This window comes from Nelumbo lutea, chromosome 7, assembly GCF_056320005.1.
Source record: "Nelumbo lutea isolate HS-2025 chromosome 7, American lotus-T2T, whole genome shotgun sequence".
Classification (NCBI taxonomy): Eukaryota; Viridiplantae; Streptophyta; class Magnoliopsida; order Proteales; family Nelumbonaceae; genus Nelumbo; species Nelumbo lutea.
The window spans coordinates 19,402,051-19,419,312 of record NC_142690.1 but is presented as its reverse complement, the minus strand read 5'-3'; the positions used below and the strand labels follow the sequence as shown (position 1 = coordinate 19,419,312).

The 17,262-nt window shown below is 36.6% G+C and overlaps 1 protein-coding gene across 14 annotated transcripts in view; it reads right to left on the bottom strand.

Moving 5' to 3' along the window:
* Positions 1-273: 273 nt before the first annotated feature.
* LOC148845484 (putative LRR receptor-like serine/threonine-protein kinase At1g56140) overlaps positions 274-17,262 on the bottom strand; it is a 59,383-nt gene continuing 42,394 nt past the window's right edge. For 3 of the 14 annotated variants that reach the window (XM_088954262.1, XM_088954259.1, XM_088954273.1), the window contains 19 exons: positions 14,480-14,551; positions 13,780-13,851; positions 13,602-13,673; positions 13,065-13,136; positions 12,035-12,106; positions 11,856-11,927; positions 11,577-11,648; positions 11,379-11,444; positions 11,065-11,127; positions 10,763-10,807; positions 10,531-10,595; positions 3,875-4,263; positions 3,200-3,398; positions 2,930-3,094; positions 2,496-2,614; positions 1,790-2,000; positions 1,437-1,665; positions 1,175-1,319; positions 274-1,086 (listed from right to left, as the gene is read on the bottom strand). In XM_088954262.1, the coding sequence (XP_088810388.1) occupies positions 793-1,086; positions 1,175-1,319; positions 1,437-1,665; positions 1,790-2,000; positions 2,496-2,614; positions 2,930-3,094; positions 3,200-3,398; positions 3,875-4,263; positions 10,531-10,595; positions 10,763-10,807; positions 11,065-11,127; positions 11,379-11,444; positions 11,577-11,648; positions 11,856-11,927; positions 12,035-12,106; positions 13,065-13,136; positions 13,602-13,673; positions 13,780-13,851; positions 14,480-14,551 (2,494 nt within the window). In that variant the 3' untranslated portion in view covers positions 274-792. The remainder of the gene's footprint in view (positions 1,087-1,174; positions 1,320-1,436; positions 1,666-1,789; positions 2,001-2,495; positions 2,615-2,929; positions 3,095-3,199; positions 3,399-3,874; positions 4,264-10,530; positions 10,596-10,762; positions 10,808-11,064; positions 11,128-11,378; positions 11,445-11,576; positions 11,649-11,855; positions 11,928-12,034; positions 12,107-13,064; positions 13,137-13,601; positions 13,674-13,779; positions 13,852-14,479; positions 14,552-17,262) is intronic. The other 11 variants (XM_088954268.1, XM_088954265.1, XM_088954264.1 and 8 more) reach the window with 11 other exon arrangements.

Sequence of the window (17,262 nt, the reverse complement as noted above, 5' to 3'; positions counted from 1 at the left end):
CTTCGGTCATGAGCCTCTAAATGTCAATATTCTAGTAGTGAGAGAGAGAGAGAGAGGTGGTCTTTTAAATCAGGGGCAATTTGGTTCAAGTAAAGACTTTTTTCCTCCCGCTGTCTTTTTTTGCAATTTATTTTGAAACGTATCTGCTTTTGCCAATTCAACAATCTTTGATAATTTTTTATGGAAAAGCCCCTAAAAATTAAAATAAAAAATATGAGCTAATATCCATTCCGGAAAAATCTCTATCTGAATATGTTATGTTGTTACACAAGATAATACGAAGCCACAAGAAAACTTATGTCTTTTAAAACAAAAAAAATTCAACAACGCCTTCTTCCTTTCAGTTCTGGAATTCACAAAAAAGAAAAACAAAAATGTTGGAGGGCACTCCCTTATTTTCAGTGTTTGCAGAACACAAGCTATAACAGAGACTAACGGTTACAGTTCTTTCTTGCAGAACACAGACAAAAGGATCTATTCTTGATTGCATTCACAGCATAAATTTATAAGGCAATCAATCCAGCTAGTGTTTTCCAACATAGTATACATTTTGCTTCCTGTACATAATTGGGTTGAGTATACATTTTGCTTCCTATGAGCACATAATTGGGTTGATGTTTTCATTTTTCTTTATCATGATGGACAGGAGAAGTATATTCCTCTAGTATGAAACTGCAAGCAAAAAATGACATTTATTGTGGAGCATTGGATGAGACTCGAGAAGCATCTTGTCAGGAAGGGCTTGGGTCATCCACCATGCTTGGATCTGATGGTCTTCAGTTGGCTATTAGACTAGTAGTCGATTTTTACACCTAGATTTCTCAAAGAATTCTCACCCATAAATCTACTGCTGATGTCGTTGAGTTCCCAATTTGTTAAATAATCAGGTCTGGATGCAATGGTGCTCACTTCAACATCTCCTAAAAGCATAGCCACAACACGTGACATGGAAGGGCGCAGCGCTGGTGATACCTGAGTGCATAATAGAGCTAATCTTATAAGTCGACAGGCTTCCTTTTCATCAAATTCACTCAATTTTGGATCAATGAGTTCAAGCTCACAGTTATTTTCATGTAGATTCCACGCCTAAATGATCAAACAAAAATGAAAAACACGTAAGGGATTATGTCTATATAAATAGTGCAGGTGAAAACAATAAATTTCATTTTCTTACCAATTCAAGAAGATATATCTTCTCTGGGTCCGAGTAAAAATTTGGCCGCCCACTAACGATCTCTAGAACAACAATTCCATATCCAAACACATCAGCCTTCTCAGTTAGATGCCCGCGCAAAGCATACTCTGGTGCCAGATAGCCACTTCACAGGCGTCAACAAAAACTGATGTTACTTTGTTGCATAGACCAAGGATCATAAATATAAAGAAAAAGTAAATGAAGATAGAAAGTAATATAAGTAATGATTTTGGGTGAATACATTGTCCCCGCAACTCGGGTACTAATGTGGGTCTTCTTGTCATCATACAGCTTGGCCAAACCAAAATCCGAAATTTTGGGATTTAAGTCAGCATCAAGTAGAATATTACTAGCCTTGAGATCTCTATGTACAATCCTAGGTCTTGACTCTTCATGAAGATACGCTAGCCCTCTTGCTGCTCCCAAGCATATATTATAGCGGGTGTGCCAATCAAGATTCAAAGTATTTCCTGAAAATCAGTGACATCATTTGGATATATACGTCATCTGTAAGGCATCTAATGTATTCCATATATATGAATAAAGTTATATAGTTGTGAGGTGAAAGAACAAATTTCTTGAAAATATTCGTACTAAAGAGTGCTTGATCAAGGCTTTTGTTTTCAAGATACTCGTAGACCAGGAGACAATTATTTCCTTCTATGCAGCATCCGTATAATTTGACAAGGTTACGTTGTTGAACTGCAGATAATGTAGCAACCTCTGTTACAAATTGACTTCTTCCTTGATGGGATGCCACAGAGAGTTGCTTCACAGCCACTAACCTCCCATCTAAAAGTACACCCTGTAGAAACCATAAAATTCAACTTAACTCCTTATCAGCACATATACATATAAACGAGAAGATTTCTTTGGTTTACAAAATATTTAAAAACCATGAAACCAAGAATTATAGGGAATTATTTGGAGAAAATATAAGCAACAAATAATACAAGGAATTCTCCCCTTGCATAGTTATGTATCATATACACACACACAAATGTTCATGCATATGAATGGATGTAAGAGAAAGATATTCAAGGATAAACTGGAAGATAAGGTCTGATATGGAGTCCTTTTCATGCCACCTATTGAAAATCCATTATATTATAATGCCAGACAATAATTCCATGTTTTGTGCCATAGAAATGAACCAAAAACTTCCAAGGAGGGTCATGATCCCTAACAAGCCTATTTGTTTTCCCTAGTGATTATGATATCTTTCTAACCCTGAGTTCTAAAGCAGAATTTACATCATTTTAGTAAGGCTTTGTAAATTGGCAGATGAAATGCAATTTACCTTGTAAACTGGTCCAAAGCCCCCCTCACCTAGCTTATTTTTAGGATCGAAGTCATGTGTAGCATTTTTCAGTTCAGTGTAACTGAATGTGTTTGGCTTGGAAACTAATGCAATAAACTCTGCAAATGAACACCAAAAGGTGAGTTGTAATCCACTTATTTAGTAATAATAAAAGAAATTGAAAAAAATAGGCATATCCTCCTAAATGTAGGATCAATGGCATGCTCTAGGTTTTAATATATGGAGCATCAAAATTGAGAAAATTTGGACTGGCTTTTCTTTTGACAGTTACACTTAAAATCCATTTTAGTTAGACAATATAATATCCAAAGAAATCTTTTTAGTCTTAGTACTTAGGTATCTTTCAAGGAGTGTGCCCCAAAAAATTAAAAAAGGAAAAAAGAAAAAAAGAACCACTATTACCATTATCCTACCTTCTTCAACCTCACTGGCACTTGATCTTTTCCTTTTTAAGTAAAAAACTATAACTGCCAGTAGGCTTGCAACTGTAACACCAACTACTAGTCCAACAATCAATTCTGTCTTTCCCTCACTTGTTGTGGTTGTTGGTGGAAGGCCACTAACAGTTGGTGTGAAGTCTGACCAACAAATCCATAATCAGTAATTTAAAAAAATAAAAGATTACCTGATTCTTTACATTCATTCATTAAAATAAATTCATCCATCAATTCCTAATATATTACCTGAAGTTACAGCCAGGGCAGAGATAGATGGCCCATAGTAACCTTGTTCAGGTATGCAGCAAGTACCTTTTCCAGCCCAGAAAAGATGAATTTCAATAAAGTTCTCAGATACATTGGCCTTAAATTCTTTCTGAACAGCTTTATTAGAGGCCCCACCTGCCTCTTTTCTTATATCAAAGTCTTTTAATTGTAGATCCCTCTAAAACATTGAAAACATAGCTTCAACAACCAAGAAAATCTTTTGTAGCATCAGGTATGTATATACAAACCAAAAGCACATAATGATTAACAAATATGTATGAAAATTAAGGGTTTTTTGGTTTGCTTCTGGCATTTTTTAAGCATGATAAACTTGAGAGGTTCAATAATTGAAATATGAGTTCAAAACCCATGACAAGAAATTTTATTCAAAGATTCTCTTCTGACTGTTTCTGTTAGTAATCTTTTAGGTTGTGGAGAAAAAACCCTTGATAAGCTCTATTGAGTATACTCCAATGAGAGAAAGGAAAATTGACATTCATTAAAAGACTCAAATATGAGTTGTGTTATCTATATATACAATTTAAGGTTAATCTATGTTCTCATCAATGGATGGGTTCAACTAATTAGAAACGGGTTGAAATAGCAATGCAGCTTCCTGGATTCAATGATAGACCTAGTATAATATAAGTATACCTGTATATAAATGTCAAAAACACGCCTTCCAAGACTACTCCAAGATTCTGAGCTTGCATCACTGATTTTTGTCTCTGCAAACCAAAGGCTTACTGTGTAGATTCCATTCTCCAAACCTAGACCATAGTATCTTAGTGATCCTGGAGATAGCCTTGATGTTTGGAAGAACTCGGTGGTTAAAATGCCTGTGCCTGCAATTTGTGATAATGTGTTCTGGAAATAACTAGGTGCCTTTCTATCATTAAACAATCCAACATTGCTAACTCCCCATTTTTTGGTATCTGTTACATAATATGATGCTGGTGCAAGAGTTTCATTTTCACTCTCAAAAATTCGGCCAGTAAGGGATGCCATAGCTTGACCACCACACTTGACTGAAAAGTTTGCACCTGTGAAAATAAATCATCATGGTCGAATGGTTCAAATTAGTTTCAATATAGTGCATAAGCATAAATATGAATTGTCTAGATATGGGATAAACCCATCTACTACTCCATCTGCATTTTTTTATTTATTTTCAAAAAAAAATGTCCCTAGAGAGGTAATATGGTGGGTTATGGAAAAGAAAGGACTCCCAAATAGGTACTCGGAGCTAATTAAGGATATATAAGAGGGTGCAAAAACCAATGTTAGAACACTGTGGGAGAGACATCAGATTTTTCAGTTATAGTGGATCTTCAACGAGGGTCAACACTGGGACCTAATTTATTTTCACTAGTCATAGATGAATTATGTTTAGTCAATTCAAGATGAGGTCCCGTGATGCCTTATGCTTGCTGATGACATCGTATTAATTGGTGAAACTAACAAAAGATTAAATTCAAAATTAGGTTTATGGACAAGTACATCAGAAACAAGAGGTTTTAAAATAAGGATTAAAACAGAATATATGCAATGTAAATTCAACAATAATAGGAGTGTAAACCAAGATAAATTTAGGATTAGAGACCAACAGATAACTAATGTTACCTCTTCCATTATCTAGGTTCAATAATTCATAACAAAGGAGAGATTGAGGATGTTGCTCATGAAACTAGAGTAAGATAGGCAAAATGGAGGGGTCCATCCAAAATCTTATGTAATAGGGAAATACCACCTCAGCTAAAGGGAAATTTCTAAAATCAGTTTTAATGCCAACTATGTTGTATAAAGCAAAATTTTGGGCAACTAAAAAACTTCTCCAAAAAATGTGTGACAAAAATGCATATATTTAGATGGATGATTGGTAAAACTAGAAAAGGATCAGGTCAAAAATATAGTCATATAGAGGAACAGAGTAGCTCCAATAGGTGATAAAATGAGAGAAAATAGACTAAGGTGGTTTGGTCACATGCATAGAAGATTCACATAGATATATTGGATTGAACAAAATGGAATGGCAAAACAAGATTCACATGGTTGATCCCATATAGTTGGAACCAGACTTAGATGATGATGACGATGATGATGATTGTGACTACTCTCATTTCTCTAGGTTATTGTCAGCACTCAATTTTTTCCTAGTCCTTTTTCCTCACCTTGCCAAAAAAAGCTAACAAATTGCAAAATACACTAAACTTCCCAAAAATTAAGATTTGGCCCATAAAGACACCAAAACCCCCCACCTTTTGCACCACACACACTCAGTTAAACCATTCTGATCGCCTTAGAATACCTGAAAACCTTAGGCTACCAAATCCTAGCCCCAAATTCTCTAGATCCATTGAGATTCTGATCAAATGATCCCAATCAACCCTCCTCCATGCACAATCCACCTAATCAAACCTATTCACCTAAATTAAATCCTTAAAATACCCAATCTCACCATATTGTGACCTAAACTTCGAGGTTCCACCACCAATCCATTAAAGATTCCATTTTGACCCTCCTAATTAATAGAAACCTATGAACCTTCAAATCTCCCATCAACACTAACCTAATCAGAATCTGTTGCTGCACACCTAACCCAACCACTACCATCCTGCCAAGTTTCACACAAGAACTCACCCATTTCACCCTTGAAACAGCCTAGATTCTGTTTTCTGACCTCTAAGTGGCCAACCCTCTCAACTTAGAACACTTTCAGACTAGATTCCATTCATTAGAAGCATTCTTATCCCTGGATTTATTTGCCAAGAAACGCATTCTCACCACCAAATTTTCTCTCCAACGTAGCCTATGTAATGATTCTTATCCCTCGTCGGGAAGAGTCAGTGGATAAGAAGTTACTTGTTTCTCAAGTTGTGAGTCTGGTTATGTTGTGGCATAACCGATTGGGTCATTTATCTTTTCGGTCCTTGAAGAGTCTATTTCCTACTTTGTTTGAGTCTGTTGAGTCATCTCAGTTGAAGTGTGAAAGTTGTGAGTTGGCTAAACATTGTAGAAACTCTTATTTCATTGAGTAATAAAAGGAGTAATAGTTCTTTTGATATTGTGCATACTGATGTTTGGGGGCCATATCACATTCCTTCTATGGGGGGGTACAGGTATTTTTTGCTATTTGTTGATGACCACACCCGTTTTTCATGGGTTTATCTTATGCGATCACGAGATGAGGTGCCTGTCCTGACCCAAAACTTCCACCAAATGATCCTAACACAATTTGATGTCAGGATAAAAGTGCTTAGATCTGATAATGCAAAGGAATACTTTGCTAAGCCATTGGCATCGTACCTCCTTAATCATGGGGTTATCCACCAGAGCACGTGTCCTCATACACCTCAGCAGAATGGGGTTGCAGAGAGGAAGAATAGGCACATCTTGGAGGTGGCTAGAAGTATTATGTTTACCTCCAACGTCCCTATTCTCTTCTGGGGTGATGCTATCCTTACGGCGGTATATCTTATTAATCGGATTCCTTCTCGGGTTCTTGATATGAAACCTCCTTTTTCCCTTCTATACCCCAATGAGGAGTTGTTCACTATTCCCCTCAAGACATTTGGTTGTACCTGTTTTGTTCAGCTTCTTGGTCCCAATCACTCCAAGTTTCAACCCAAGGCCTCCAAATGCATCTTTCTTGGTTATGCACAAACTCAAAAGGGTTATTGTTGTTATGATCCTGTCTCAGGGAAGAAGTTTGTATCCATGGATGTCACTTTCTTTGAGGAGACACCCTACTATTCTCGGGTCTCTCCTCAGGGGGAGAGTAGTGAGCGTGGAGATTTGGGTCTTTTTCTTCAGGGGGAGGAGGAGTGCAGTGAGGACAGGGTTAATACCTTTGGGGCTGTTCCCTTACCTATTCCAGTTGATGATGAGGGCTGTAGTAGCGAGGGTGGTCAAAGGGATCGGGAGTTGAGAGTCTATCATAGGCGATGCAGGCAGATTGATCCTGGATATCAGCAGTCCCAACCAGCTACAATCTCTTCTGCGGCTCCAAGTCCAGATATTACAGTCCCAGGGCCCACAGAGACTCCTTCCATTGTTGCTACCTCACCCTCTGCAGATGACCTTGACCTTCCCATTGCCCTCCGTAAAGGAAAACGGCATTGCACCACATCTACAGCCCATTGCATCTCCTAGTTTTTGTCCTATGATCGCCTATCTCCCTCCTACAGGTCCTATCTCACCTCTGTTGCTGATGTCCCTATTCCGAGAACAGTGCAAGAAGCCCTATCAGTCCCGGAGTGGAGAGGTGCAATGCAAGTTGAAATGGATGCCCTGTTGAAAAATAATACCTGGGAGCTAGTTGACTTGCCCAAATGAAAGAAACCAGTTGGATGCAGGTGGATATTTACTGTGAAGCATAATGCGGATGGTTCCATTGAGAGGTACAAAGCTCAGCTAGTTGCAAAGGGGTTCACTCAAACTTATGGTATAGATTACATGAAGACATTTGCCCCGGTAGCCAAGATGACCACCATTCGGGTTCTATTATCTCTTGCAGCAAGCTACACTTGGCCTTTGTACCAAATGGATGTTAAGAATGATTTCCTGAACGGGGACTTGCAGGAAGAGGTCTACATGCAGTTGCCTCCTGGATTCTATGATACAGAGGCAGGTAAGAAAGTTTGTCGGCTCAATAAGGCATTGTATGGTTTGAAACAGTCACCTAGAGCTTGGTTCGACAGATTCAGACTAGCCCTTGGAAAGTTCGGTTATGTACAGGCCCAGTTAGATCATACATTATTCATCAAGAGGGTGGAGTCGTCACTGACACTACTTGCAGTTTATGTTGATGATATTGTGGTCACAGGAAACGACAACCATGAGATTGAGTCCCTCAAACAGCTCCTTCATCAAGAGTTTGAGGTGAAAGATCTGGGTACACTACGGTATTTTTTGGGTATTGAGGTTGCTAGATCTAAGCAGGGGATCTTTGTCTCTCAGAGGAAATATGTGTTAGATCTCTTGGCTGAAATTGGAAAGCTAGGTGTCAAACTTGCAGATACACCTATTGAACAGAACCACAGGATTAATGCAGAGAGTGGGGAGCTGCTTGAAGACAAAGTTATGTTCCAGCGGTTAGTGGGAAAGCTCCTATATCTATGCCTTACCCGACCAGACATCAGTTATGCCGTTAGTGTTATCAGTCAGTACATGCATTCTCCTAGAACCACGCACCTTCTAGCAGCAGAAAGAATACTAGCATATTTGAAGAGATGCCCGGGTAGAGGTATACTGTTCAAGAACAATGACCACATGAAGGTGGAAGTCTATACGGATGCCGATTGGGCTGGGAGTGTTGATGACAGAAGGTCTACCTCTGGATATTGTGCTCTTGTGGGAGGTAACCTGGTTTCTTGGCGGAGTAAGAAACAAAGTGTTGTCTCTCAATCCAGTGCTGAAGCTGAGTATAGGTCAATGGCTAATGGAGTGGCTGAAATTCTTTGGTTGAGATCACTACTTGAGGAGTTGGGTGTTGAGTATGAGAAGCCCCTGATGCTGTATTGTGATAATCAAGCGGCTATTAATATAGCACACAACCCAGTGCAGCATGACAGGACTAAACATAATGAAGTTGATCGACACTTTGTACGAGAGAGGGTCTCATCACAAGAAGTATGTCTCCCATACATCACCTCCAATATGCAACTGGCAGATATCCTCACTAAAGCTGTATCACGGAAGAAGCTAGAGGCAGATCTATCCAAGTTGGGAATGATAAACATTTATTCCCAACTTGAGGGGGAGTGTAGAGAACACTGATGTGGGCCCCACAGCTACGGTCCCACTGTGTTCGTAGGGTAGAAGATGTTCTAGTCTGCCTAGGGTTAGCTATTGGTCATTTAGTTGTTTCAGTTGTTATTTATTTCAGTCTTTGTTTTACTCTATTTGTTATGTAAAGACTAAGGGCAGATCTGTCCTTTCCATGTAATGAGCATAACCTATAAATATTAATTAAAGTGGCGGCGGCAGAACATGAAGCTTCTGCTCCTCCTTTCAAACCTTGTGTTCTACTGCTTCTTCTCCCTCTTTCTCTTCTCTCCTCTTTCTTTCTGCTTATCTTCGATCCTGAGATTCATTAGGGTTCAAGACTGATAACAGTCCTGAACTTCTAGTATTTACCCTTGTTGAAGCTTTGGATCTAAAGGATTGATGCCAAAAGTCAAATCAGATCAGTTGAATCTAGAAGAAAGTTAGATTGATGCAAAAAACTGCCAATTTTATCCTCATATAACCACGTAGGACGAAGATCAACATAAAAATATCAATGACAGGCCTCTAAAATCTAGAAAGCAGGTTCAGATATGCTGGACAGAACATCTCTTAAGCCAAATATCCAAAAAGAAAAATCCAAGAAAATGGCTATTATTCTGTTCTGAATATTCCCTATCAACAAAGAACAATCTCTTACAGACTCTTGGCTGAAAGGACTGGCTCAATTCCTAGAGGGCTGAGTTCAAAATGAATTTCCACTTGATCATATGGGCGAGAATCCCAAGATCTAACCAATGCTCTGATAGACTGACACCTTAAAAACCTTTATGATCTAGACAGTCCAAGGTCTGCAAACAGTTGACAGTAAAAAGAAGAGAGGGAAGAATAATAGAGTGCTGTTCAAAGTATCGATACGCACCTCTGTATCTGCAGAGTCGTAGCAGTACTAAAAAGCATGCACTTTTTTTTTTCAAAACTTGGTTTTTGGGGAGGTTTTTAATAATATTTTTATTAAAAAATAGGATTCCCGAAACACCTGTAAACAGGTGTATCGGGACCCCAAAGATATGATACAATACGCCCCGTATCGCGCTTATCATATCAAAATTTTGATCCTTGGAACAAAGTATGTGTCGAAGAGAGTCCATCAGTCAACCACACCCCCAAGGTCAAATTACATTATATACGGCAAAATATTTACAATTACAGAATAACTTTTGAAGAGGCAAAAGAGAAATAAATGTATGAAAGGACTGTAAAACAATAAAGAAAAAAAGAAGAATACATTATAACCCCCATATCTACTCCTCTCTACATCTCAAGGCTAAACAGCTTTCAATGAATAACAGCTCTACAAAAGTGTAGATTGTTACTTACCTAATTTCTCTAATAAATGTTAATATTTCTAGTATTAGAACTTAAGACTTGAGAAAATCCTTCCTTTTCATAGATTATTTCCATCACCTAACATGGGTTAAGGACATTTCCATACTTGTGGAATGAAACATGAAATGGCTACAGCATAAACAAGAAATGCTGAGCATCATAAGAAAGAAAAATAGAAAAAGCACATGACTTACAATGTGGAAAACCTCTATTGCATCGAAAATTTCTCTGAAGACAATCTAGACCTGGAGAAAGAAGGCTATATACACAATAATAATAGTGTGAGCATCAACAAGATACTTTGAACATTTCAATTATACTAGAAAAAAAAAATGGATAGAACAGGAGCAGGACAATGTAATTTATTTTCCTTGTAACATAGTACTGTTTGAACGTGTTAGATGGTTTAAAAATATATTAGCTCACCTAGAATTTGAATTATCAAATATAAAATTGTTCGCAACCAGGTTCCTGCAAATTTCACCACATGGGTAGCTTGCATTTAATAGCATGAATACATATAGAAAAAAGGGCAGCCCAGTGCACAAGGCTCCCACCAATGCGAGGTATGGGGAGGAACAGATGTTTCATAGTGCTGAAACATGTTTCTTTACTATAAAATTTACATTTTTATTGTTTCCATATGCAGAAGAAAATCAAATATTTGGTAGAACTAAGAAATGAGTGGAAAAAGAGTTTTTTTTTTTTTTTTTAACTGTCATACATACAGTTGTAAATCTTGTGACACCCATGAAGGAAAGCTTCCTGATAGTTCATTATATGATAAGTCTCTGTATACAAAACAAATTAGCAATAGTTAGCACCTAATTTACAAAAATAAGATACAAAATGACCAAAAATAGCCATTTATGAGATAGCCTTTATATAACAGGTTATCATACATGTATGAAACTTTGACTCACCATTCAATCATTTCTATTTGAGGAGATAATCCTAATAGTTTGGTTATGTGTACTACTCATTAAGTATGGTAGTCAAAATTTAATATTTTGAATCTGATAAAAAAATCATTAGGACATACATATTGAGAAGTTTTTCACTTTTTTGAGGAGGAAGGGAACCAGAAAGACTGTTGTTTCCAAGAAACCTAACCATAAATAACAAAAATTGTGAATAATAAATATTATGATCTTAATGAAAATTGTCTGTTATTGATAAAAAAATAAATAAATATTATGATCTTCATCAAAGGATGGAGAAAAGTTCCCATGCTACTTACAAGTAATAGAGAGAACTCAAATTGAATAAAGAGCTTGGAATATGGCCACTTAAATTGTTGAAGCTTAAATCCCTATAAGAAAGATATGACCAATAAATGATAGTTAGAACAAAATATATCAATTTACTCTATTTTCTTGAAAAAAAATAAAATAGAAAGATTTTATTAATTTATAATTATTCAACTTCTTCAACCTTAAGTTATCATTCAAGAAAAATGAGTATAATGAATCATTATAAAATAGATATTGGTACAAACTACTAGAAAGTAACAACTTACAATCTTTGCAAATTTTGATACTCTCCTATATTGGATGGAATAGTACCTGAAATCATATTATTTCTCAAAATCCTACATAAACAAAAAAAAAAACAAAGGTGTCACCTAATCTGGTAGATGTGAACATGAAAAATATTTAAAATACATGTATCATTGCATGAATTAGAAAAGCATCTTACAATACAGTTAAGGCCTTCATATCCTTGATGAAATTTAGTGTTGAACTAGCATTAGATAATTCACTAATTCGCCTACAAGATATTACACACCAGTTAATTAGTATAATCATCATCATCATTTAAGCCTTGTCCCAACCATATGGTGTCGGCTACATGAGTTTTACTTCACCATACTATAGGTAATTAGTATAATGACCAGTCAAATCATTATAATCAACAGAGGCAGCCTAAGAAAATAGGTAGGATAATGCAGGGGGCAGTAAGGGTAGCAATTCTATGGGTGGTTTGGGAGGAGAGAAATGGAAAATTCTTTAAAGAAAAAAGTTGCTCCTTAGAAGAATTGGTGAACATAAAGATAAAAGGTGCACATTGCGTGAAAACTACGGAGGCATTTAAAGACTTCTCCGTGGGTGATGATATTTTAAGAGATGGGGTGAAGCTGCAAACTCTTCTAAAGCAAATGAAAAGGTTATAAAGGAATGCCAACCACCGGCAGTTTGCAGTTCACAGGCTTAAACTAAATTTTGATGGTAGCTCCTTGGGCAATCTGGGCCCAGCAGAAGTTGGGGGAGTGTTTAGAGATGAAAATGGTGTGATAAGGGCATATTATTCAGGCCCTATCAGAGTAAGAGGCTCTGTGAAAGCTGAAATGTTGGCACTGCAACAAGGGCTGAGACTAGCTAAGCAGCTGGGTTTATAGCAGCTAGAAGTGGAGGGGGACTCAAAACTTGTCATCTCTTGGATAAATGGGAGTTTGGAATTATAGGTAGGTAGACACTAAAGGAAAGTTCTAAAAATGCAAAAGAAGTGGGAGATAATTTTGGATGAGTCATAAGGGCGGAAAATAGATTGGAGTGTTTGGAAAAGCAAGGGATTTATAGGGACCAACTTTCCTGGGTGGTATTGTAATTGGAATAAAGCTGTAAAACTGGTGGGTGGTTGGGGATTTCCCCAGTCCATTGTAATCTCCCTTTTAATATAATGAAGAATTCTGTTGCTCATCAGAGAGAGAGAGAGAGAGAGAACTTACAAATCTATTAATGAAGTCAACTTTGAATAACTTGATGGTATTGGACCTTCAAAAGAATTCCCTTGGAATCTCCTACATTAAAATATTCAATTTTATTAAGAAAAGCTTATTGGATATAAAACTAAAGAAAAATAAAACGTAAAATCATGTAATAAGTAGGGGTGGATTTGAGCTTATTCGAGCTCAATTCGAGCTAGAACCTTGAACTCAAGCTCAGCTCGAGTCAAAAGCTCATAGGCTCGAGCTCGTCTCGACTCAACCTCAACTTGAGAAAAATGTTTTATAAAAATAAAAATATATATATAATATTTTATTATATATATTATTTTCTATAATTTATTATTATTATTATTATATGTAGCTATTCGAGCTCAGTTGAAACTGTGTCGAGCCGAGCTTTTCACAAGCCAAGCTTGAATAGCCCGTGAAGAGCTCGACCTGTGGCCACCCCTAGTTATAAGTGACACATAAATTCAATCTATGTCTTCTCATCTAGAGAGAGTACATGAATGCAGAGTATACAAAATGTTATCTTACAATTCTTTAAGCCTTTTCCAATTCCCAATAAATTCAGGTAACTTGCCTATAAAATTATTATCTGATGCCCACCTAACACACAGAATTTTTATGGACAAGTGAGATAAATAAATTTTAAAACATGAAAGAACAAAACATAAAACGCTAAATAAAGAAAGTCATAATCACAATGTCTTACATAGTTTTCATGTTTACTAGGTTACGAAATGTCCAAGGAATTTCCCCACTCACTCCAGAACTATCCATGTAACTGTCAAATTCAAATGAATATGATCAAACACTTTTTTGGTATTACACTTAGAAAAACACATTTTTTTAATTAAAAATGAAGATGCTCAAATTTAAATTACTATTATTTCTTACATTGGTTTCTAATTTATTCCTGTTTCTTTTACTTGCATAATGTATTGCACTTTGAAATTACAACCATGGTTAAGTTAAATACTCTCAATATGCATTTTTTGCATATTGAAATATTAAGCCATCAAACTCTTAGTTTTAGCTTTTGTTTTTACCGTTTGACATTGCAAGCTGTATGGCATGTACTAATGTTTAAACATTTAAAACACAAACACTTAACAGCACACATATTGGTGACCTTAAAAGTCAATATGTATTGTACAATACACACTGATACGTTGCAATGAACCTTAATTATAACAAGGAAATATATGACTCCCAATTCTGTCTCTTAATGGGCTTAAAGATTTACTTGTTCCACACCATTATCAAACCATCCAATAACAAATCCAAAGCCATAAGGACCTTAATTTTGTCTTTAGCATTAAATTATATGCATAATGCCATCTTGTTGATTCTACACTTGCAAACTTTTTACTGTTACAAAATATAATGCTATACAAGCATTTACAACTTACATCTCTTCCAATTTGACTAAATTACCAATTTGTGGAGGGAGTGTCCCAGAAAAATTGTTTGAACCAAAAGCCCTGTACAAAAAAAAAAAAAGGAAAGAAAGAAAAACAATGGTTTTTAGTATTAACAAGAAAAACTTGGGGCTCTATTATGATTTTATCTTTCCTAAAATAAAATTATGTAAGCGATCAATTGTATAAAAGTCGAGTCGTCATAATCCTATGAATTGTTTTAATTTGTGCAGTAACTAGAACTTTTCAATCATTATGATTTTCTAATTCTTGTCCACTTTTGTTGGATAACCAACAGAACATTCAAGGTAATGGATAGTAATGCTTCACTAGCTATGAATTTTTGCATGCTAAATGTGTGTTCTCTAATGTAACAAGGCAAACAGAAGTGGGCATGACAATAATGATTTGGGCTATCTAGGGCCTTCGGAGGGATAGATTGGAAATGGACATAGCATTTGGCTTTTTGCACAAAGTGGCCATACTTAGACTCAAATACATTCTAACACTTGTTAGCCCAAACATTTTACCATTGCACAAGGAAGGGCCACTAGCCAATCAAGTCATAGTTGAGTTGGTCGTAAGGCATCCCTCGTAATGAAAAGACAGTTTCAGACTATGGATAAGCAGACTCTCCACGTTGTGCTAGAGGTACCCATGTGCACCCTGTCACTAACCTCACTAACCATGTGTGGGGGCCAAAGTTGCATTGGAATACCGGACCAATAAAGGCCACTAACAAGCCAAACATAAAGATTGAACTATATTCTTAAGAAATAGGCAAGATGGATATGGATATGGCACTTAAACCTCATACTTTAAAATGACCTAATCAAGACATGTAAACAATAAGTAAATAAATAAATAAGCAAATGCAAAGAACTTGGGTAGCTAAAATAAAGAAATTAGTTTAGCTAACCATTTAGAAAAAAAAGCTTACACTTTAAGTGAATAAAATCTTTCATATCTATGACTTTGGGATCCTATTTGAGACATGTCTAACCTAGCAAGGGGTTCACATAGATGAGTTGGAAACCAGTGACAGTAACACATGTTTAATTACAATGATAGATTGATCCATCAAATGTTTCTCCTATCTTGTATTCTATAACCTTTTAAATTTCATTTAATTCTTGTAACTTTTATTTTCTAGAATAAGATATTAAAAGGAAAAATATGCAACTCTAGATTACAGATGTAAATCAGTCATCAAATATTAAGAACAAATTTAGGGATTAGAAGAAGTAAAAAAAAGGTCTGAACAGCTATATACAAGAGAAGAAGATGGAAAAAAGTAGAGGTAAGAGAAGGAGTCAAAATTAATCTCCATTCTCCTCTAACCCTATTTTATTAGGATCTAAAAAATAGATGATGACAAGAATGCCCTTAAGTGGGCGGCCAGCTTGGCAGTTACATAAAGAGAATAAAACAAGAATAAATAGCAGGCCCATTAAGTGTGGCCCATCAACAATAAAATAAAAGATATTACAAGAAAGGATGTTAGGGCCCATTCGACCCAGTCTCTTTACACTCCCCCTCAAGCTGAGCATAGATGTCAATCATGCCCAACTTGCTTATATAGTGTGTCATTTCCCTCTTAGAACTCCCTTGATCAAGATATCAGCCAGTTGCTCTTTTGATGTGATGAATGGTAAACAAACTTCTCCTGAGGAAACTCTTTTCCTTATAAAATGCCTATCAACCTCAATGTGCTTAGTTCTGTCATGTTGAATAGGATTATGTGCAACGTTGATAGCAGCTTGATTGTCACAATAGAGCATCATTGGTTTCTCGTAGCCCACCCCCAATTCTTCTAGAAGGGAACGTAGACACAGTAATTCTGACACACCATGTGCCATTGCCCTGTGTTCTACTTCAGCTGAGGATCTAGCAACTACAGATTGTTTCTTACTCCTCCACGACACAATATTCCCAACAACCAAAGCACAATAACCAGAGGTGGATCTTCTATCATCAATACATCCTGCCCAATCGGCATCAGTAAAAGCTTCCAACTTCATGTGACCATGTTTAGCAAATAAAATACCTTTCCTTAGGGTACCTTTCAAGTAGCACAGAACCCTTTCTGCAGTATCTAAATGAGTATCTCTGGGAGAATTCATAAATTGACTAATAACACTTACTGCATAGGAAATATCTGGCCGAGTCATGCAAGGTTATAACAACTTCCCAAGCAGTCTCTAAAACACTCCCTTATCAGACAAAAGCTCACCATCTGTAGCTGAAAGCTTATGATTAGGATTAATAGGAGTGGAGATGGGTATAGCTCCAAGTTTACCAGTTTCAGCAAGAAGATCAAGGACATATTTATGCTGAGAGATGAAGATACCATCCTTAGATCGAGCAACTTCAATGCCCAAGAAATACCAAAAATCTCCCAAATCCTTGATTTCAAATTCAGAGTTGAGAAATCCTTTTAGTTTACTAACCTCTTCAGTGTCATTAGCCATGACCACAATATCATCAACATAAACAATCAAGAAGGTCACTAGAGAGTCATTTCTCTTCAAGAACAGTGTATGGTCAGATTGAGTTTGAGTGTAGCCAAAGGAGACAAGAGCAGCCCGAAATCTCTCAAACCAAGCCCGAGGAGATTGTTTGAGACCATAAATAGGTTTGTGTAGTTTACACACCTTGCCTTTCATTTCCTTCCCATACACTCTTGGAGGTAGAGACATATAAACCTCTTCATGCAGATCTCCATTCAAAAAGGCATTTTTAACATCAAACTAGTATAGAGGCCAGTCAAAAGT